This window comes from Oncorhynchus clarkii, chromosome 1 (genome assembly GCF_045791955.1).
Source record: "Oncorhynchus clarkii lewisi isolate Uvic-CL-2024 chromosome 1, UVic_Ocla_1.0, whole genome shotgun sequence".
Lineage (NCBI taxonomy): Eukaryota > Metazoa > Chordata > Actinopteri > Salmoniformes > Salmonidae > Oncorhynchus > Oncorhynchus clarkii.
The window spans coordinates 35,512,099-35,535,236 of NC_092147.1; the positions used below are offsets into that span (position 1 = coordinate 35,512,099).

Genomic DNA, 23,138 nt, shown 5'->3' on the forward strand with positions numbered 1-23,138 from the left:
AAATTAGCAATTACATTTTTTGATGAACAATTTCGACACTCATTGATCATACAAAAATTCCTCACTTCATGGGCATATTTTCATGATTTTGGGCAGAGTAAAACCCCTCGCTTCACCTATTGCTCTCTGACTAAAGTGGTGTAAAGACTCAGATTCAGACAACAGCATCCCTAAACCAGGCCAATTGTATTGTAGGGAAAGAGTGGCACCGGGTGGTAGGATGGTTGAACTGAATCCCAGGCACAACCATGTGAAATGAATCAACAATAATTACATTTAACATGTATTATGATGGGAAACAAAGACTGAATCTAATGAGAAACACACTTGACACATATTTGAATCAGATCCATTTTATATTACTTTTAATGTACAGAATATATTTGATCAGACAGAAAAGCAACGGAAACAAAAAAAAGATACAAACAACATGAAACACAAGTCTCCAACAGAATGGAACAACAAATCAGTCATCCCTCTATAACGCAAACGAAAGCATAGTGACATGTGGAAAGACTATCAGACCATTGTAACAGAAAAGCTACAGACCAGGGTTGCATTCATTAATGCACACCTTAGCAAGACGTTTTGCAACGGAAACAAAATCAAGTGTTTCTTACTGGACAATTTCAGTTAGTTCCTCAGCATTTCAGCCCACTTGCTTCTCTTGGCTCCTAGTGAATACAACCCAGATTGTCCTGAGACTCTGAGTAACACTACTCCTCTGCCTCTAGTCAGTTAGGTATCTGACACAAAACAAGACACAACACTACTGGGGACGTGACTTTGGAGAGTAAGCCTCATCTTCTGGATTTGACAATTATAATGAATGATAATCTTTGGTTTATAGGTTGTTCAACACCACCAGCCAATTGACTGCTGGGGATATACAGTGAGCTGTATTGGGACAGTGACAAATGTTTTGTTGTTTTGACTATGTATCCCAGCACTTTGGATATGAAATAATACAATGACTATGAGGTTAAAGTGCAGAAAGTGAGAAAGTTAGACACACAAATATCATACACCACAAAAACAACAAAAATGCTAACCTCCCCTGTTATTGTAATGGTGAGAGGTTAGCATGTCTTGGGGGTATGATATTTTTGCGTCTAACTTTCTCACTCACAATTCATTCAGGATTATCTGTAATCATGGTAATGTCCACATTAATGTAGAGGTGTTTAGAAACATTTTATTCTTATTTACAATAAAAGTGACTCCAAAATAACACTACAATGTTTCTATTAGGCACAAAATCATCTGAAACACAACCAAAGCAAAACAGCAAATGCATTCAACAAATTTGTAGTCACAAGCTTGATTTAGAAATTGAGAGCTATGAATATGGGACCAAATACTTACTAATTTGTCCCAATACTTTTGGTCCTCTAAAATGGGAGGGGGGACTATGTACAAAAAGTGTTGCAATTTCTAAACGGTTCACCTGATATGGATGGAAATACCCTCAAATTAAAGCTGACAGTTGAATCATTTCAAATCCAAAGCACAGAGCCCAACACAACAAAACATTTCAAAGTAATATGTTTGATAATTAAACATTATTTTCTTAGTTAAAAATCTAAATATGATTTTTTTTAAATAAATGTCTCTACTCTCTCACTCTCCGTATATGTACACCGTCACATGAAACCCTTGACAAGTTCTGAAATGGAAATGACACGACAACAACAATACATTACACATCCTTCAGATAGGAACTTTACCAGTCAGTCAATTCATAATTATAGTTATTGCACAGTGGGCTGGGCGGTGCAGACAGACTGACAGAGAGACAGAGAGACAGGCAGGCAGGCAGGCAGGCAGGCAGGCAGGCAGGCAGACAGACAGACAGGCAGGCAGGCAGGCAGGCAGACAGACAGACAGACAGACAGACAGACAGGAAGGCAGGCAGGCAGGCAGACAGACAGGCAGATAGACAGGCAGGCAGACAGACAGACAGACAGACAGACAGACAGACAGGCAGACAGACAGGCAGACAGACAGACAGGCAGACAGGCAGGCAGGCAGGCAGGCAGACAGATAGACAGGCAGATAGACAGGCAGGCAGGCAGACAGACAGACAGACAGACAGACAAACAGACAGACAGGCAGGCAGGCAGGCAGGCAGGCAGGCAGGCAGGCAGGCTGGCAGGCAGGCAGGCAGGCAGGCAGGCAGGCAGGCAGGCAGGCAGGCAGGCAGGCAGACAGACAAACAGACAGACAGATAGACAGGCAGGCAGAGAGACAGACAGACAGACAGACAGACAGACAGACAGACAAAAGCAGTCTTCTCTCTCTCACATCATCTGTACAGCTGAGACTTACATATTTCTAAACAATGAATTGGGACACTTATAAGAAAAAAATAGAGTATTTTTCTTCTTTATCCAAACATTATTTGGCGCCAATTCAATTGGTCAAACAGCTATTGTACAAATTCAGAAAATAGTCTGTATAATAGGAACGGCAGATACAGCATTTGATACAGTTGGGATCCTATGAGTATGTGATTGAGTATGAATCCAAGAAATACAATAAGCGAGACATTTTAACCAAGTTACTATAGATAAAACAGTCCCAAATGGAATTAAACTTTCACTGCTCCATACAAAATGCTTGTCTTACTTTAAATTATTTTCTGTGATTTCTCAGATGCTCTTATCCAGAGCAACTTAAAGGAGCAATTAGGTTTAAATGCTTGCTCAAAGGCACATCAACAGTTCTTTTTTCACCCAGTCGGCTCGGGATTCAAACCAGTGACCTTTCTGTTACTGGCCCAGTGCTGTTAACCGCTAGGCTACCTGCCACCCACATGTCTGCCTCAACAACCCAGTAAGGATACTGAGCTGATACAGTTCTGTTGAAGTACTACAAGAGGTTACAATGTTACGTATGGAGTCAAAACAGTATATCCTTAATCTATCAAAATGCAATTTGTAGAGCAACATTTTTTTCTTCTGATTGACATATATTGAAATACACTTTAATACTATTTAGTGTGTGATAACACTGCATGCATGACCAACCACATCTGTGATGATTCATTTCAGTCTGTCAGGAAATACATGCTGGTAGATGGCGCAGTCAGTAACACATCATTATGGAACCAAGGAGAAAAAGTCTATATGAGAGTCAATTGAGCAAATACTTTTTTACTGGGTTGAATAATGCTCTTATAGTTTTTCTCAATCAAGCATTTTTTTGGAACTGTGGTTAAATGTCCGTATAGCAAAACAACAGTGATCAAATGCTTAAATGCATTTGTAGATTGTCTGATCATTTTCTTGTTTTTGTACCTTTGTACTGTCATAAAACATTTTGTTGTTGCTGTTAAGTGTTTTGTTCACAGAATGTCAACACATTGTTTTCATCAGAAGAGAACAGGTTGCAATGTGTTCCCTGTTTCTGGTAATCAGTTAATACTACTGCACAAAATAGTCAAGGGTTTCATTTATAGTAAATCCGGTACAATATAGGGAAAGATCTACGCAATGCGGACAGCCTAAGATGTATGATTGTTTACAACATGCAGAGATGCAGAAAATGAAGTTCAGTTCCTTCTAAGTACTCATGAGACAAGTCATCTCCAATATTACACACCTTTGGTTTGGTGAGGGTTGACGCCTATAAATTCAGTTGTGTTCCTCCACTGTATTCACCTGTCCTTAGATCTATTGGGGATTGTGTTTCTGCTTGCCAATGGAAAATCTACAAACCTATGAGCAGAACAGCGTATGTATGGAATACATGGAATTGGATTGTGATGATACCAGTGAATGAATTCTGCAAACAATGTGCTTTGTTTTTCATGAATAATACTTGATTTGATATGTATGAAATTGTTTGGTAAAGTATGCATAAAAGGAGAGAAATTGTCCATAATTCTGCACCATTTGATAGTTGTATTTCCTGTTTCGATCATCATGATGTAGTAGTGACTCCAAAGAAAACCTATTGACCAACTGGTATTTTTAAAAGACAGAATCACTTTCTGTTTTGTCAGCTATATGTACAGTGCATTGGGGAAAGTATTCAGACCCCTTGACTTTTTCCACATTTTGTTATGTTACAGCCTTATTCTAAAAATGGATGAAATTATATTTTCCCCCCATAAACCTACACACAATACCCCAATGCACTGTATGTTTGTCTGGATGTTTTTGCAGTAAGTCGTCTTCTTTTGATGAATTTGCAATTTCGGTCTCATTTAGCCTTGCTGAATGTATTTATGTATTTACTGTTTTGCAAGCAGCCACATAGTTCTGTGTGTTGTGAGGCTCGTTTTGAAAATAGACATTGTTCAACAAAAATGCTTGTATGCAATTGAGATTTGTTTTTACTTGAGAATAATCCGAAATGCTTATTTAAATGTACACGCTTGTGTTCCAAGGCACCAAGTGGAATGGTCTCTGCTCCAGTCCACATCATTTCTACTTCCTCTTCCTCTTTATGCACTAATGCAAACAACTCCTTAATTGTTTTTATCTCTTCCCTGACAAAATGTTTGTCCTGTGCTCTCAGGCAGCAGAGTGTAACGTTAATCAACATAAAAACACTAGTCAGACATGAAGTGCAGTCTGAACATTTTGCACTGTCATCATGGGCAGTAGAACAAGATCTCAATGAACTGCTGTCAAACTAGAATCTGAGTGGGACAGTGGACATACAGTTGTTAAACGTATATTTTAGTGCTTTGAAAAGGCACAGATACCAAAAGAAACAACCTTACTTTGGGACCTTACTCAGTAAGAGTATTTTCATCCACATGTTCTCTTCCTTAAATAATACTTCCATTTGAGTTCCTGCCAAAAAGTTACGTGCATACTCAACAACCCCGATAAGTGCTCTATAACAGAGCAATATGATTCCAGATATTCCTATGAAACGAAAGAGATGGCCAATGAGAATAGAGATTGAAGAGAACCAGCATCATGCAATATGGATGGGAGGGAAGTGCAGTATGTCCACGACCCAAGACCTTCTGTGGCTAGCTGGTTGTCCTAATGTGCTAAACTGTAATATTACAGATATGACACTGTGCCTTTTTCACTATTCTTAAACAACATATACATCTGCCACTGTAACACCATGTGACATTTGACCCCTTATGAGTACCACAAATACTGTTAGTTATTGCGACTCCTACTTCATTGTTAATGCATGACTGTACTACACAGGTTGACCATCTATCCAGTCAACTTAATCCAAGCTAAAGGATCTTCGCCCAACCACCCAACTGGTCTTCACCAGTCCAACAGGAGATGAATAGTGTTGGGAGGCTGTGGGAGTTTTTCTCAGTCTTTAGAAGTTTAGGCTCTGGTTTCTGTTAAGCAGACTGTGAGAAATTAATTTGTAAAAAGCGCTATATAGCCACAGATTAAATGCAATTGACTGATGATTGATTGAATGAGTAGTAAGCCCAGTCAGGGATATGTAGATACATTTCCAGCAGAGGGCGCCAGCGTACAAGAGCAATGATTCCAAGTGCCTCAGTCAGTCAGTCAGTCAGTTGTAGCTATAGGTAGAATAGCGCCTTGTCTCTCATTCCCACAACAGGCAGGACAGTGCTTTGGACCTTAACATATCGCACAGCTCTTCTCTCTTCAGCCATCCACAGCGCTGAGGCTGGGTACTAGTCCTGCGTAGATGCAGTAACCAGAGGACTACAGCTGGTCCGACTCCTCTCTGGAGCTGAGGCTAGGCCGGGACAAGCCTGGGGCCACAGTTCTGGGTGTAGGGGGCTCAGATGGGCATGTATTTGGCTGAGTGGAGGGCACTGTGGGGGCTTCGTACTGGGGCAGCTCACCTTCTGAAGGCAGCTCCTCCCCGTCTGGGAGGTAGGGAGGCGGGGGGAGGTCGAACCAAGGAGGCCGGCTGGAGGCGAGATGGAGAAATAGATGAGTAAAGGAGCGTACATATAATTATGCTACTATTGCATTCTAACGTCCTAACTAATAAATGGACAAATTATGGTCAGAAGTATTCTAAATTGTATTTAGCTAAGTTTAGAGACAGATCAATTCTTAGTTAGATTTCTGTGTATTAGGTATTTGTTGTGAAATTGTTAGATATTACTTGTTAGATATTGCTGCACTGTCGGAACTAGAAGCACAAGCGTTTTGCTACACCCGCAATAGCATCTGCTAAACACGTGTACGTGACAAATACAATTTGATTTTGAATATAACAAACACATTAAAATAGACAAAGCTACAGCTGGCAAAAGTCTCACAATACCCCCTCCAGTACACTACATTGACAGTATGTCTCAAGCGGACTCTCAGCCTACCTGACATCCAGTACAGCCTGGGAGTAGGAAGGTGGTGAGTCCATGGGCATGCCAGCTGGGTAGAGGGCCCCAGACAGCAGCTGTAGCCCTGGGGGACCTGCAGGGTAGTGGGCCGCAGCAGAAGGGGAGGTGGGGGAGAGGCCAGGGCCAGCCGGGTGGACATGTCCCCGGTCTAGGATGACCAGGCGGGACAGCAGCAGGGGCTGGTGGTGGTGGTGGTGGTGGGAGGACCCCCGGACCCCACGGGGCAGCAGCACGCTGCGCTTCCTCTGATGGTGCAGGACCAAGGCCAACAGCGCCACCACCAGGACGAAGATGACAGCGCTGCCGATGACCGCGTAGGTGATGCTGGGGTAGTAACGCAGCCGGTAGTCCAGGGTTACAAAGTCCTGACCTGGAGCCTCTGGAGGAGAGAATATATGGATCTGTTTAATGTAGGACTAGCTCTAAGGGGCAAAATTATCTTACAGTTATTTTCTAGAGAACCTATGCAGAGTTCAGGAGCTTTGTGTCTGAGATGAAAACAGAGAGCAACACTACGGGGAATGTCAGATTACTACTGTTGAGGAGTGAGCAATGCGTGCACGCACGTGCACACACACACGAGAGTAACACTTAGGAACTCTCAGGTCAAGATGAGAAAAGGGAACAGTGGGATAGTAGTCAGAAACACAGCAGCAGCCTACTGGTTGAAATGAACAGGAGTTGCAACACTAATAAGGAGCACTGTGCTTTATTATTCCAGATGAGAGGAGGGAAACATTTCCTGTATGGGGCGAGGTAGTCTGGGGAGACCAAGGGCCGCACTCAGAACTAGCCTGAATAGAAGTTGCGTCCCCCCTCCCCCAACAGTCGCTACAAAACAATCACCAACACCCCTTCCCCTGTCATGGTGATGCTCATTCACTCAGACCCGGCCGTTCCTTCCCTCAGTTCCCTGGTCCTATTCATTATGCGCTGAGCTCTGCAGAGAGCGGTCCAAAACAAAAATTAAATACTACAGTAATTAGCGCAGTAAAAGAAAAACAGACAAAGGGATCCCACCGCTGCCACCCGTCCCGCTCGCCAGACGCACAGACAAAAGGAACTCATAATCAGGGCGATCACCAGAGTTTCATAATATTCGGGGCTCAGTCCTGAAGACCAGGGATGAGGGGTTTGTGGGTCCGAGAAAAAAAGGGTCTTTCTAAAATAATTTCCTGCATTTCTACGTCATTGTACATGACTGGAGACATTACACTAATACTTTTTTTATACCACAAAAATGATCAAAAATGTCAAGCGACTCTGACATTTACATACTGCGATCAATAAAACGAACGACCCATGTCTTAAAACCAACCGATAGCATACGCAAATGAAAATATTGGATACACAGATTTTAGGCCTACAATATGAGGAGGAAATTATAGTCCAACAACTTTCCAGTGGCACTCACCTACTCAAACAGATTTGCCCAGCAATTGTATTTTGAAATATTGCGAAATACCTTCTAGCTGCTGCCTGTTGTTCATTGACAGCCACAAATCAGCCACAAGGGCTGCCTGATTGCTGGATTCCCGACTGTAGACTCACTTGGCCTATGCATTTGGCAAATGTATGTATTTCAATGTATGTGCAACACTTCCAGCATCCCTTCCTGCAGCGCTGTTTTCTTTCATGTGCTGTGCTCTCCCCAAGGCCAAATAGTCAACACTTTTTGTCATTAATTCAATTGAGTGTGGTCAGTAACCCCATATGACGTTATTGTTTCGGTAGGCCAACTGTTACAATATTTGTTTTAATCATCTATCAGCAATTAGCTTAGCCTACATTTACAAGGGAATACATTCAGTAAATCAATGAAGCCAATAGTAGTTTCAGCTATATTGTTATTGAAATTATGCAGATGACCTTATGACCTTTTTAAACAATAACAAATGTGTGAAATGACTTGAATAGTCTATGGGAAAAGCATACGAATGTGTATTCGCATTACTAGTCTAAGTGACTAAAATGCATCAGAAAAGTGTTGAAAAGTTCAGGAAAACATCAGGGAAGCTCATTAGGTAGACTACAGGCTTGATGTGTGTGTAAAATCTGAATTACAATCAATTGCTAGACTAATGATCATTAGCACTTCCATACATTTAGCTAACAATTGTCTGCCTAATGTTGACCAAATATCCAAACAGAGATTCAGTGAAAACAAAAATCTGACATTGATTTAATTATCAAGATGAGTTCCCATGTTTGTCTCAAAGGAGCGCAATGACACTGTCCCAATTATCAGTTGACCTTTCACATTCATTATAACCAGTGGGGTAGCGCTATTTTTTTAATGTAGCCTACCGGAGCACCATTTTTGTATAATTATTACGCCATTATTTCTGAATGAAAGTTGGTACCGACATGAATTTTAGAATGTACATACAATGCATCATCCAAATTGTATGATTGCCTTTGCCTACACATACTGTACGTAGCTAAAAGGAAAACGTTACATTTGTAAAACTCCTAAAACACCAAATTAGACTTTATTATGAATTAGGCCATCATCACTGTCAATCGTGAATGATAATTATTCACGTCTTACAGGTGAACGTCCATGCTACATGGCAACCATTTGATCCCAATCACTTTCATGTGAATATGCATTTCAATCTCCTTGAAATAATGTTTTTATTTTTATTTTAATTTTTTTTACACCTTTATTTAACCAGGTAGGCAAGTTGAGAACAAGTTCTCATTTACAATTGCGACCTGGCCAAGATAAAGCAAAGCAGTTCGACACATACAACGACACAGAGTTACACATGGAGTAAAACAAACATACAGTCAATAATACAGTATAAACAAGTCTATATACGATGTGAGCAAATGAGGTGAGATAAGGGAGGTAAAGGCAAAAAAAAGGCCATGGTGGCAAAGTAAATACAATATAGCAAGTAAAACACTGGAATGGTAGATTTGCAGTGGAAGAATGTGCAAAGTAGAAATAAAAATAATGGGGTGCAAAGGAATAAATAATAAAATAAATACAGTAGGGAAAGAGGTAGTTGTTTGGGCTAAATTATAGGTGGGCTATGTACAGGTGCAGTAATCTGTGAGCTGCTCTGACAGTTGGTGCTTAAAGCTAGTGAGGGAGATAAGTCTTTCCAGTTTCAGAGATTTTTGTAGTTCGTTCCAGTCATTGGCAGCAGAGAACTGGAAGGAGAGGCCAAAGAAAGAATTGGTTTTGGGGGTGACCAGAGAGATATACCTGCTGGAGCGCGTGCTACAGGTGGGAGATGCTATGGTGACCAGCGAGCTGAGATAAGGGGGGACTTTACCTAGCAGGGTCTTGTAGATGACATGGAGCCAGTGGGTTTGGAGACGAGTATGAGGCGAGGGCCAGCCAACGAGAGCGTACAGGTCGCAATGGTGGGTAGTATATGGGGCTTTGGTGACAAAACGGATTGCACTGTGATAGACTGCATCCAATTTGTTGAGTATGGTATTGGAGGCTATTTTGTAAATGACATCGCCGAAGTCGAGGATTGGTAGGATGGTCAGTTTTACAAGGGTATGTTTGGCAGCATGAGGGAAGGATGCTTTGTTGCGAAATAGGAAGCCAATTCTAGATTTAACTTTGGATTGGAGATGTTTGATGTGGGTCTGGAAGGAGAGTTTACAGTCTAACCAGACACCTAGGTATTTGTAGTTGTCCACGTATTCTAAGTCAGAGCCGTCCAGAGTAGTGATGTTGGACAGGCGGGCAGGTGCAGGCAGCGATCGGTTGAAGAGCATGCATTTAGTTTTACTTATATTTAAGAGCAATTGGAGGCCACGGAAGGAGAGTTGTATGGCATTGAAGCTTGCCTGGAGGGTTGTTAACACAGTGTCCAAGGAAGGGCCAGAAGTATACAGAAATATACAGTAACTAACCGGCCGAACTAATCGCATTTGAGACCAGATGAAGTTAAACACAGCCACCTCATATGAGAATTTTTTAAAACATTTCAGCACATAAGAAATTACATGGTGTTTTTGGCATAACAGTGGCCTGACATTATCATGTTATTATATTTGGCTTGATAAGTAATCATTAAGTGATCTTGAGAGACATAAAACCATTCTGAAAAGTGGGGGAGCTTCGCTCTGTTGAGCACCAGCAGCCCTACGCCCCTGATTATAACGGTTGGATGACTTTGGGAGTTAAGTGGCACATTCAGTTGACACATTTTCTTTTTACACCATTGCAGCAGCGCAAAAGCTTATTGGCTGACCCAAAGTCATTCGGGACTAAAGCTCTAAAAGCCAGGTCCTGGTGACGTCCATGCTCATAATGCCTCCACACAAACAATGGGTGGGTATTTGGTGCGTTTAGCAATAGAAGGCCTATATGAAAAGGCTACTGTTTTGTCTCTACTGCACTACCTGCCCAGTGCTAATGAACTGGTGTTTCAGATGCAGACACATCAGAATAGAAGCACACACGCATCTTTCTATTCCATAAGGGAGCTTTGCCACTCCCAGATGACACCATCACCTCTAGCAGAGTCTCTATACTCTCAGTGCTCATAAACCTTTCCCCCCTGGAGAGGTAGAGGGCCAGGGATCACACAGGCTCTGCCTGCTGTTCCCACAGACCACTTTAATCATACCAGAGTGGCTTCAAAACCCCCTTCTTCTCCCATCCTCTCTCCTCTCAGCGCCTGCTCTCCCTTCTTAGTACCTGCAATGCCTCCCCCATACTCCCGGGCTCTCCCCTCCTGCTCTCGTCCTTTCCTCTTTCTTCCATCTTCCCCATCCTCCCGGCTCTCCCCTCCTGCTCTCGTCCTTTCCTCTTTCTTCCATCTCCCCCAGCCTCTCTCTCTCTCTCTCTCTCTCTCTCTCTCTCTCTCTCTCTCTCTCTCTCTCTCAGCAGTTAGTCTGATGCCTCCACTGTGCAGTGGAACAGGTCATTCTACAGCCATGCTTCTCCACCTCTTCTACTTCTCTTATCATTCCTTGTGGTAAAAGTCTGTGGTGGAATTGAAATGTAAAGGGCAATGAAAAAAACAGACTGCTGACTTGTGTGAATCAATTACTAGAAAACTCAACAGTGTGTTCTATAACATTACGTCCGAGACCATATACGGGTGTAGGATAAATGCCAGTATGTTTGACAGCCTGACTCAAAAATGCAGTCCCACCAGGTGTATTCTTGTCATTTGAACTGAGAGAGGATGTGGAGTGGGAGGTAGATCCTTTAAAGTGTCATCACAGAAACACAAGGGTGCAGTTACAGTGTGACACACAAACCTAAAAACAAAGCCTGAAAAATAAAGTCATTTCTACCTGCCTTATCTCTTTCTTGCTCATGATCCAGATGCATAGACAGGAGTAAGACAGACAGGAAAGTGAGACGCGGTATTGGAGAATGCCTGCTATATTGAGGGCAGCACTGAAACTCTTCTTTGTCTGATCAAATCAAACTATGACAGACATTAACAGAACACTGCCATTTTATTGCTGGGATACAGGGGATTTCTTTGAAGCGCATTCTTTCATCCTGATTGGACACCTGCCTGCAAGTATGCTAATGAGCGACTCATGTCAAAATGAATGAGAAGAGAGAGAGAGAAATGCTGGGAATACTGGAATAAAGGAATAGAGACATTTTCCCTGCTCATACTCCAGGAGAGGAGATCCACATCTATACAAATAAAGCTGTACACAGCACAGCAAATCCTCTCTCTACATACCTTAACACATAATGTATTCACATTCTCTCCTTTAGAAGAGAGAAAAAGAAAACAAGGGGTAAAACACACTATCTCCTGCTATAACATTCCACTGCTTCTAGAATGTGTCTCCAGTTGATTGGTGTGTTTGCCTTATTCCATGGAGGTGGGGGAACGCCGTGTGACGGTTGATAATTACAGGTGTTGGTTCAGCTGGCGGCACGGACATAACAGCGAGAGAGGTTTGTGATGATGGTGCAACGATGTAGTCAGTGACAAAGCTGGCCGCTCCTCAGATCAACACATTAGCTTGAGCCAGAGTAAATATTGCCATGCCGTGGAGTGGAGCAGTGGTGAGACGTACCACTAGGGGGCAGTCTGTTCCTATATTTTCACCACATTTTGAGAAAGCTGGTTCCCCTCAGTGCAGGCCTAAAACCTCAAACAGGACTATTCCTCCTGTCCAAGCTCCCCCAGTGAAGGGAGGCCGACACCCCTCACCCCTTGGGCAGCCCTCCAGAGCAACAGCAGAAGAAGGGGAAAACACAGCCCAAACAGGCAGACAAGCCATCTGGCTAACAGGCTTCAAACATACCCCGACGCATGTGCACACTCACACACATACTAAGTGAGAAAAAGCAATAAACACTATTCAAAAATTACAACACGTCTTTCATTCTGGTCCAAATCTGCTAACTAAATCCTAACCCACATGGAGGGAAATCTATAAATTAAAAACAACAAACAAGTAGTAGGGGCCATGCTGTTCATGCCCCCTGGGAGTACTATTCATATGCTAGCTACTCACTCTCAGATTCCTCTGTCTGTGGAACAGTAGGTAGAAAGGGAAAAACAAACTCTTAAAAATGACTGTGGTGGATGTGGTGGGCAACTTGGCTGAGGGACTGACACCATACTCCCCCTCTCCTCTCCAAATTCCATTGGCTGTCTGGACATGCTGCTCTCTTTAGCAGTGATAGCATAGCGTAGCATGTTAGCTGCTCCCTGACAGACACCAGCACACCATTACTCCTCCCTGCCTGCTGCGTTATTAGTGTTCATGTGTCATGTCCCGTGTGACCCTCTCCTGTTATTATGTTCTGAGAGAGGGGAAGAGAACGACAGAGAGCGTTAGGATGAGTGAGAAAGTGAGGATGAGAGCGAAAGGGAGAGGCAGGGTGGGATTCAACAACATGGAGGGAACAACAGAGAGAAAAAGAGAGAGTGAGCGAGGCCACGATAGAGAGTAAGAGAGAAGAATAAAAGAGCCAAAGGTAGTGAGGGAGGGAGGGAGGCAGCCCCCAGCCCCACAGAGCTGGGAGGAGAGGTTTCATGCTCTATCAGGTCTCCATTTGCCTGTCCTGTAATAACTTGTCCGCTCCATTGCCTGCAACTATCACCACGGCCATTACACTCAGTCACACGGTTACAGCAGCACGACCAGCCATGTTTGGAGGCAGGCAATGGAGACCACTAACAGATTGCACCACATCCGTACACACTGGGAGAGGATGGAGGGATTGAGGAATGGAGGGGTTGAAAGACTGATAGAAGGAATAGAAGTGAAGAAGAAAGAGTGATGCAGGGTGGAGGCAGGGATGTTGGGACAAAGTGAAAGAGTGGATGAATAAAATGTATTGCAGGAAGCCAGACTTGGCTGGAATAGTGCAACAATGACTTGTCATTAGGGATTACAGTGAAGAAAAACGGTTGGGTTCTTTGGTGCAACACAGAGTGTGTCAAAGACTTTCATATGCAGAATTCCTTAGAGATAAGCGGTGGGGTGCTGGAGTGATGTGTGTGTGGGTTGGGGGGACAGAACCTTCTGAAGGAATTGTAAGAAAAGGGAGGGGTCAGTGGTTAGAAAGAGCTTTGACTACAGGCCCCTCCTACTGAACCTGAGGGGCCCGTCTCCATGGTAACTGTGTGCTTTGGGCCGAGAGGTGAGAGAGGAAGGGTGGGAGTAGTGGCTGTACACACACACGGATGCCCCCTGGGAGTACTATTCATCCATGTCAGAAAGACAAAGGGAGTCTGTCTGTCTGTCTGCAGGATCCACAGGTTTAGGACAGACCTCCCAGAGGAGACAGCTATGCTGTGTGCGTGTTCAAAGGGAGCTATCACAAAACCCCATGGATGCAGCAGGGCACTATGAGAGAGATACGGAGCCATGGCCACTGCCAAAAACTTTTTATCTGATGTCCTTTATCATTTTATTTATGCAGGTGAGGCTCTTTGAGATAAAACATCTCCTTTTCAAGTGTAAAAGAGCAGCAATCAGACTCATTAAAAGTTAAAAGTGTACAGACACAGACATATATAGATATAGCTCCACAGCCAGTAAGCAGGGTAAAATAACTACCACTAACTTCATGACAGGAACAGGAAATTAGACCATTCTAATTTTTCACAAAAGTACCCAAAAAGGCTGTTTTTAAAAATGTGGATGTAGCTGCTGTGCTTGAAGTCAGGGGCTGACGAGGAGAGTTGGTGATGATGTTACGGGGAGAATTGACGCCATCGGTGGCGATGTTTGGAGCTAGGGAAAGGGGGATACCTAGTCAGTTGTACAACTGAATGAGTCTTCCCCATTTAACCCTCTGAATCAGAGAGGTGTGGGGGGGGGGCTGCCATAATCGACATCCACATCTTTGGCGCCAGGGGAACAGTGGGTTAAACTGCCTTACTCAGGAACAGAACAACAGATTTTTACCATGACAGCTCTGAGATTCGATACAGCAACCTTTTGGTCACAAGAGAGAGTGCGAGAGAGAGAGAGAGGCTAATTACTGGGTAAGGAAAGGCATAAAAACAAAGAGAGGGAATGAAACAGCGGTGAGGAGCAAGAGAGCGGGAGAGAGCTGTATATGGTTGTATGTTTTATTGAGTGTATAATATAGACTGAGTGCAAAACTGGAGACAAATTCAGCTCCAATAACTCCTGTGGTATATGTGTCAACAGCAACCGTGGGAAAATCCTCTGCATTATCATTAACAGCAGACTCCTACATTTCCTCAGTGAAAACAATGTTCTGAGCATATGAAAAATGGCTTTTTATCAAATGGACATAAGACAGACCATCACCCTGCACACACCAATTGACAAACAAACAAAACAAAAGCAAAGTCTTCTCATGCTTTATTGATTTCAAAAAAGCTTGCGACTCAAATTGGCATGATGATCTGTTATATAAGTTGATGGAAATCGGTGTTGGGGGAAAACATAGTATATTATAATATCCATTTACAAAAAAACAAGTGTGTGGTAAAAATTGGCAAAAAACATATTGATTTCTTTCCTAAGGGCCAGGGGCCGAGACAGGGATGCAGCTTGAGCCCCAGCCTCTTCAACATTTATATCAACAAATTGGCGATGGCTATCTGAAACACCCGGCTTCACCCTACTAGACTCTGAAGTCAAATGTTTACTGTTTGCAGATGATCTGGTACTTCTGTCCCCAACCAAGCAGGGCCTACAGCAACAGCTAGATCTCCTGCACAGATTCTGTCAGACCTGGGTCCTTGGGCTCAGTTCATCTCAGTAAGACAAAAATAATGGTGTTCCAAAAAAGGTCCAAAGACCACAAATACAAATTCCACCTACACAAAAAATGCTACCTACCTCGGCCTAAACATCAGCACCACAGGTAACTTCCACAAAGCTGTGAACGAGTTGAGAGACGAGGCCAAAAGGGCCTTCGACGCCATCAAAAGGAACATGAAGGCTGACATCTCAATTAGGATCTGGCTAAAAATATTAGGATCAGTTATAGAACCCATCGTTCTCTGTGGTTCACTCACCAACCAGGTCCACTCACCAACCAAGAATTCACAAAATGGAACAAACACCAAATTGAGACTGGGTACAACATAAGACACCAAATAATGCACGTAGTGCAGAATTAGGATGAAAATAATCTAAATCCAGAAAATAGCAATTATATTCTAGAACCACCTAAAAGGAAGCGATTCTCAAACCCTCCATAATATAGTCATCACCTACAGAGAGATTAACCAAGAGAAAAGTCACTTCAGCAAACTGGTCCTGGGGTTCTGTTCACAAACAAGACAGCAACACAACTAGGCCCAACCAAATAATGAGAAAACATTTGTGACCTGTTGCCACAAGAAAAGGGCAACCAGAGGAGCACAAACACCATTGTAAATTCAACTATATTTATCTGTTTATTTATTTTCCCTTTTGTACTTCAACTATTTAAACATTGTTATAACACTGTACACAGCCAATAATAGAACATTTGAAACGTCTATGTTCTTTAAATAATTTCGTGGGCTTAATGTTTACTGTTAATTTCTGATTGTCTATTTCCCTTTTGTTTATTGTCTATTTCACTTGTTTTGGCAATGTAAACATATGTTTCACATGCCAATAAAGCCCCTTGAATTGAGGGAGAGAGCGAGAGCGAGAGAGACGCACACACCTTGTGTCACACCTAGAGATGTATAATAAACAAACAGGTCCTTTAGCTCACTCATTCATACAGCAACAAATCCTCCTCTACCCCATGCCCTAGGTTATGAAAACTAGCAGAATTTAGGATATGTTCCCCTTCAAATGTACGCAGCTTATATCAAATCCCATTAGATTAGCCTATAGACTCAGTCAGCACTGGGTATTTATCCAACTTAATACCTTCCTTGGGGTTCCTGTCCCAACGTTCACAGGCTTTGAACAGGGAAATCCAACTGGGTACATGTTAAATGTTAGACATATTTCAAGCTACCTTTAGAGGACTTTATATTGCTCCCCTTAGATCTAATAGAATAGAATATGCCTCACACTAAATGATACCAGGAGAATTGTAGCTACAGGATTTTAACTCAAAGTGCTCCCCCCTCTGGCCAGGAAAGTATAACGCAGTGACAACAGCTAGTCTACCTGGGGTCCAACAAAATCAAAAAATACATTACAGACAAAAAGGTTTGGGCGCATAGATGGGACACTGATCTGCAAATGGGGTTGGGGGCTGACACACAGGCACGGACCGAGCATTTCTCATTGTAACTCTAGCCACATGGGAACTGGTGGTGACAGGAGTCTTTGTGAGTGTCTGAAGATCAGGTTGAAGGTGATTTAATGCTCAGCACAGGAGATCATATGTGGCAGGGGTAATGAAAATACAACATGAGTGGGTCCTCCATATCTCCTTCAGCCATGACATGTTCTGATAAAGTTGAGCCCAGAGTGGACTGGAAGGGAGGGAAGACCGGAGGGAGGGAGGCTCACACACTGGCTCCTGGTGAGTTGATCAGAGTAACATACATCCACCCTGCTTGGCAAATACACACATGCAGTACATGCAAGTACTACAGACAGAAAAACATATAAGCATATTACCCACACATGCGCACACACACAGACACTACCCTTGGTTCTGAAATGCAAAAAGGTTTCAGATGCAGATCATAGTATCGAATCCCCTCTCCTTAAACACTGGGCCTGTCCAGCCCTACGGATGGGAGAGGGCGTTGGTCTCATCACTGTCCACAACACAGCCCATATCTATGGACCACACTACTGCAAATACAGTTGAAGACAGAAGTTTACATACACCTTAACCAAATACATTTAAACTCAGTTTTTCACAATTCCTGACATTTAATTCTAGTAAAAATTCCCTGTCTTAGGGTCAGTTAGGATCACCACTTTATTTTAAGAATGTGAAATGTCAGAATAATAGTAGAGAGAATTATTATTTTCAGCTTTTATTTCTTTCATCACATTCCCAGTGGGTCAGAAGTTTACATACACTCAATTAGTATTTGGTAGCATTGCCTTTTTTTGTTTAACTTGGGTCAAATGTTTTGGGTAGCCTTCCACAAGCTTCCCACAATATGTTGGGTGAATTTTTGGTAATTCCTCCTGACAGAGCTGGTGTAACGGAGTCAGGTTTGTAGGCCTCCTTGCGCACACACACACTTTTTCAGTTCTGCCCACAAATTTTCTATGGGATTGAGGTCAGGGCTTTGTGATGGCCACTCCAATACCTTGACTTTGTTGTCCTTAAACCATTTTGCCACAACTTTGAAGTATGCTTGGGGTCATTGTCCATTTGGAAGACCCATTTGCAACCACAAGCTTTAACTTCCTGTCTGATGTCTTGAGATGTAGCTTCAATATATCCACATAATTTTCCTGCCTCATGATGCCATTTATTTTGTGAAGTGCACCATGCCCTACTGCAGCAAAGCACCCCCACAACATGATGCTGCCACCCCCATGCTTCACGGTTGGGATGGTATTCTTCGGATTGCAAGCCTCCCCCTTTTTCCCCCAAACATAACGATGTCATTATTTCCAAACAGTTCTATTTTTGTTTCATCAGACCAGAGGCCATTTCTCCAAAAAGTACGATCTTTATCCCCATGTGCAGTTGCAAACCGTAGTCTGGCTTTTTTTTATGGAGGTTTTGGAGCTGTGGCTTCTTCCTTGTCGATATAGTCGATATAGGACTCGTTTGACTGTGGATACAGATACTTTGTACGTGTTTCCTCCAGCATCTTCACAAGGTCCTTTGCTGTTGTTCTGGGATTGATTTTCACTTTTCGCATCAAAGTACGTTCATCTCTAGGAGACAGAACGTGTCTCCTTCCTGAGCGGTATGTCGGCTGTGTGGTCCCATGGTGTTTATACTTGCGTACTATTGTTTGTTCAGATGAACGTGGTACCTTCAGGCGTTTGTAAATTGCTCCCATGATGTCAAGCAAAGAGGCACTGAGTTTGAAGGTAGGCTTTGAAATACATCCACAGGCACACCTCTAATTGACTCAAATGATGTCAGAAGCTTCTAAAGCCATGACGTCATTTTCTGGAATTTTCCAAGCTGTTTAAAGGCACATTCAACTTAGTGTATGTAAACTTCTGACCCACTGGAATTGTGATACAGTGAATTATAAGTGAAATAATCTGTCTGCAAACAATTGTTGGAAAATTACTTGTGTCATGCACAAAGTATATGTCCTAATCAACTTGCCAAAACTATAGTTTGGTAACAAGAAATTTGTGGAGTGGTTGAAAAACAAGTTTTAATGACTCTAACCTAAGTGTATGTAAACTTCCGACTTCAACTGTATATGGCTCTACTCAGCTCTGCCTGGGTGGAAGAGAAGGCAAGGTGGCTCTTGGGATGTAGCAAGGTTCCCTCATTGCATTGTCAAGTATTTCCGTTCACATACCTCTCTCTCTCGCTCGCTCTCTCTCTTATTGGCATGGAAACCTATGTTAAGCAATACATTTTTTTTTACAGTAAACATTACACAAAATTCCCAATAGAATAAAGGCATTTCAAATGTCATATTATGGCTATGTACAGTGTTATAACGATGTAGAAATAGTTACAAAAGGGAAAATAAATATTCACTGGTCGCACACTTCTTGTGGCTACAGGTCACAAATCTTTCTGCTGTGATATTTCACCCTATAGATATTGGAGTTAATCAAAATTGGATTTGTTTTTTCGAATTATTTGTGGATCTGTGTAATCTGAGGGAAATATGTTTCTCTAATATGGTCATATATTTGGCAGGAGGTTAGGAAGTGCAGCTCAGTTTCCACCTAATTTTGTGGGCAGTGTGCACAAAGCCTGTCTTCTCTTGAGAGCCAGGTATACCTACAGCGGCCTTTCTTGATTGCAAGTTTATGCTATTGGTACCTTAAAAAAAAGGTAGGGTGATGGCGCCGGAGGAGAAGGCTGCTGTCTTATCGGCTCGTCACCAACCGTGCTATTTTGTTAGTTTTTTTGCGTTGTTTGTAACTTGTTTTGTACATAATGTTACTGCTACCGTCTCTTATGACCAAAAAGAGCTTCCGGACATCAGAACTGCGAATTCTCACCTCAAACTAGACGTAGACGTCTTCTTCAATGAGTCAGACCGGAGGGATATAATACAGACACCCAACCAGGCCCAGATTCCCGTTATTCGCTGGAGAAGGAAACGCAGATTTTGCGGAAAGAGATCAGGGTGCTTTGTGAGGATCAGGCGACGAGTGGCTAATCTGCCCATGCCTTCCATCCTGCTAGCTAACGTTCAATCGCTGGAAAATAAATGGGACGAACTGAAAGCACGTTTATCCTAAACTCAGCAAAAAAAGAAACGTCCTCTCACTGTCAACTTAACATGTGTAAATATTTGTATGAACATAACAAGATTCAACAACTGAGACATAAACTGAACAAGTTCCACAGACATGTGACTAACATAAATGGAATAATGTGTCCCTGAACAAAGAGACAAAATCAAAAGTAACAGCCAGCATCTGGTGTGGCCACCAGCTGCATTAAGTACTGCAGTGCATTTTTGTGCAGATTTGCCAGTTCTTGCTGTGAGATGTTACCCCCCTCTTCCACCAAGGCACCTGCAAGTTGTTCCTGGACATTTCTGGGGGGAATGGCCCTAGCCCTCACCCTCCGATCCAACAGGTCCCAGAGGTGCTCATTGGGATTGAGATCCAGGCTCTTCGCTGGCCATGACAGAACACTGACATTCCTGTCTTGCAGGAAATCACGCACAGAATAAGCAGTATGGCCGGTGGCATTGTCATTCTGGAGGGCCATGTCAGGATGAGCCTGCAGGAAGGGTACAACATGAGGGAGGAGGATGTCTTCCCTGTAACGCACAGCATTGAGATTGCCTACAATGACAACAAGCTAAGTCCAATGATGCTGTGACACACTGCCCCAGACCATGACGGACCCTACACCTCCAAATCTATCCCGCTACAGAGAATCCGACCATCACCCCTGGTGAGACAAAACCGCGACACGTCAGTGAAGAGCACTTTTTGCCAGTCCTGTCTGTTCCAGCTTGTGCCCATAGCCGACATTGTTGCCGGTGATATCTGGTGAGGACAGGCCTACAAGCCTCCAGCCTCTCTCAGTCTATTGCGGACAGTCTGAGCACTGATGGAGAGATTGTGCGTTCCTGGTGTAACTTGGGAAGTTGTTGTTGCCATCCTGTACCTGTCCCGCAGGTGTGATGTTTGGATGTACCGATCCTGTTCAGGTGTTGTTACACGTGGTTTGCCACTGCGAGGACGATCAGCTGTCCGTCCTGTCTCACTGTAGCGCTGTCTTAGGTGTCTCACACTACGGAAATTGCAATGTATTGCCCACATCTGCAGTCCTCATGCCTCCTTGCAGCATGCCTAAGGCACGTTAATGCAGATGAGCAGGGACCCTAGGCATCTTTCTTTTGGTGTTTTTCAAAGTCAGAAGAAAGGCACCTTCAGTGTCCTAAGTTTTCATAACTGTGACCTTAATTGCCTACCGTCTGTATGCTGTTAGTGTCTTAACGACCGTTCCAAAGTTGCATGTTCATTAATTGTTGGGAAACAGTGTTTAAACCCTTTGTGAAGAAACCCAATGAAGATCTGTGAAGTTATTTGGATTTTAACAAATTATCTTTGAAAGACAGGGTCCAGAAAAAGGAACATTTATTTTTTTGCTGAGTTAACCAACGGAACATTAAAAACTGTAATATCTTATGTTTCACTTCGTCGTGGCTGAACGACGACATTAAGAACATACATCTGGTGGATTATCGGCAAAACAGAACAGTAGCCTCTGGTCAGACACCCCCCGCGGGGGCCTATGCATTTATGTAAACATCAGCTGGTGCACGATATCTAAGGAAGAATCTAGGTTTTGCTTGCCTGAGGCAGAGTATCTCATGATAAGCTGTGGACCACACTATCTACTTAGACAGTTTTCATCTGTAGTTTTCATAGCGGTCTACCTACCACCACAGACCGATGCTGGCACTAAAACCGCAGTCAAAGAGCTGTATACTGTCATAGGCAAACAGGAAAACGCTCATCCAGAGGTGGCGCTCCTAGTGGCCGGAGACTTGAATGCAGGAAAACTTAAACCAGATTTACTTGATTTCTAATCAGCATGTTAAATGTGCAACCAGAAGGAAAATAATTCTAGACCACCAATACCCCACACACAGAGATGCATACAAAGCTCTGCCTCGCCTTCCATTTGGCAAATCTGACAATAATTCTATCCTCCTGATTCCAGCGTACAAGCAAAAATGAAAGCAGGAAGCACCTGTGACTATGTCTATAAAAACATTGGTCAGATGAAGCAGATGCTAAACTACAGAACTGTTTTGCTAGCACAGACTGGAACATGTTCCGGGATTCTTCCGATGGCATTGAGGAGAACACCACATAAGTCACTGTCTTTATCAACAAGTGCATCGAGGATGTCGTCCCCACAGTGACTGTACGTACATACCCAACCAGAAACCATAGATCACAGGCAACATTCACATTGAGCTAAAGGGTAGAGCTGCCGCTTTCAAGGAGCGGGACTGGAAGCTTATAAGAAATCCTGCTATGCTCTCGAACGAACCATCAAAAAGTCAAAGTGTCAATACAGGACTAAGATTGAATCGTACTACACCGGCCCCAACTCTCATCGGATGTGATAGGGCTTGCAAACTATTACAGACTACGAATGGAAGCACAGTCGAGAGCTGCCTACTGACACGAGCCTACCAGACAAGCTAAATAACTTCTATGCTTGCTTCAAGGCAAGTAACAATGAAACATGCATGAGAGCATCAGCTGTTCCGGATGACTGTGTGATCACGCTCTCCGCAGCAGATGTGAGTAAAACCTCTAAACAGGTCAACATTCACAAGGCCACAGGGCCAGATCGATTACCAGGACGTGTACTCAGAGCATGTGCTGACTAACTGGAAAGTGTCTTCACTGACATTTTCAACCTCTCCCTAATACCAACATGTTTCAAGCAGACCACCATAGTACCTGTGCCCAATAACACTAAGGTAACCTGCCTAAATTACTACCGACCTGTAGCACTCACGTCTGTAGCCATGCAATGCTTTGAAAGGCTGGCCATGGCTCACATCAACGCCATTATCCCAGAAACCCTAGACCCATTCCAACTTGCATACTGCACCAACAGATCCACAGATGATGCAATCTCTATTGCACTCCATACTGCCCTTTCACACCTGGACAAAAGGAACACCTATGTGCGAATGCTATTCATTGATTCATTGACTAAGGATGCTGGGACTAAACACCTCCCTCTGCAACTGGATCCTGGACTTCCTGACGGGCCGCCCCCAGGTGGTGAGGGTAGGTAACAACACATCCGCCACAC

General features: G+C 43.2%; 1 protein-coding gene across 2 annotated transcripts in view; it reads right to left on the reverse strand.

Annotated features, from left to right (window-relative positions):
* Window positions 1-390: 390 nt before the first annotated feature.
* LOC139406616 (low-density lipoprotein receptor class A domain-containing protein 3-like) overlaps window positions 391-23,138 on the reverse strand; it is a 128,046-nt gene continuing 105,298 nt past the window's right edge. The window contains exons 5-6 of one of the 2 annotated variants that reach the window (XM_071149399.1): window positions 6,293-6,695; window positions 391-5,877 (exon numbers count right to left, since the gene is read on the reverse strand). In XM_071149399.1, coding sequence (XP_071005500.1) covers window positions 5,667-5,877; window positions 6,293-6,695 — 614 coding nt within the window. In that variant the 3' untranslated portion in view covers window positions 391-5,666. The remainder of the gene's footprint in view (window positions 5,878-6,292; window positions 6,696-23,138) is intronic. The other variant, XM_071149410.1, reaches the window with a different exon arrangement.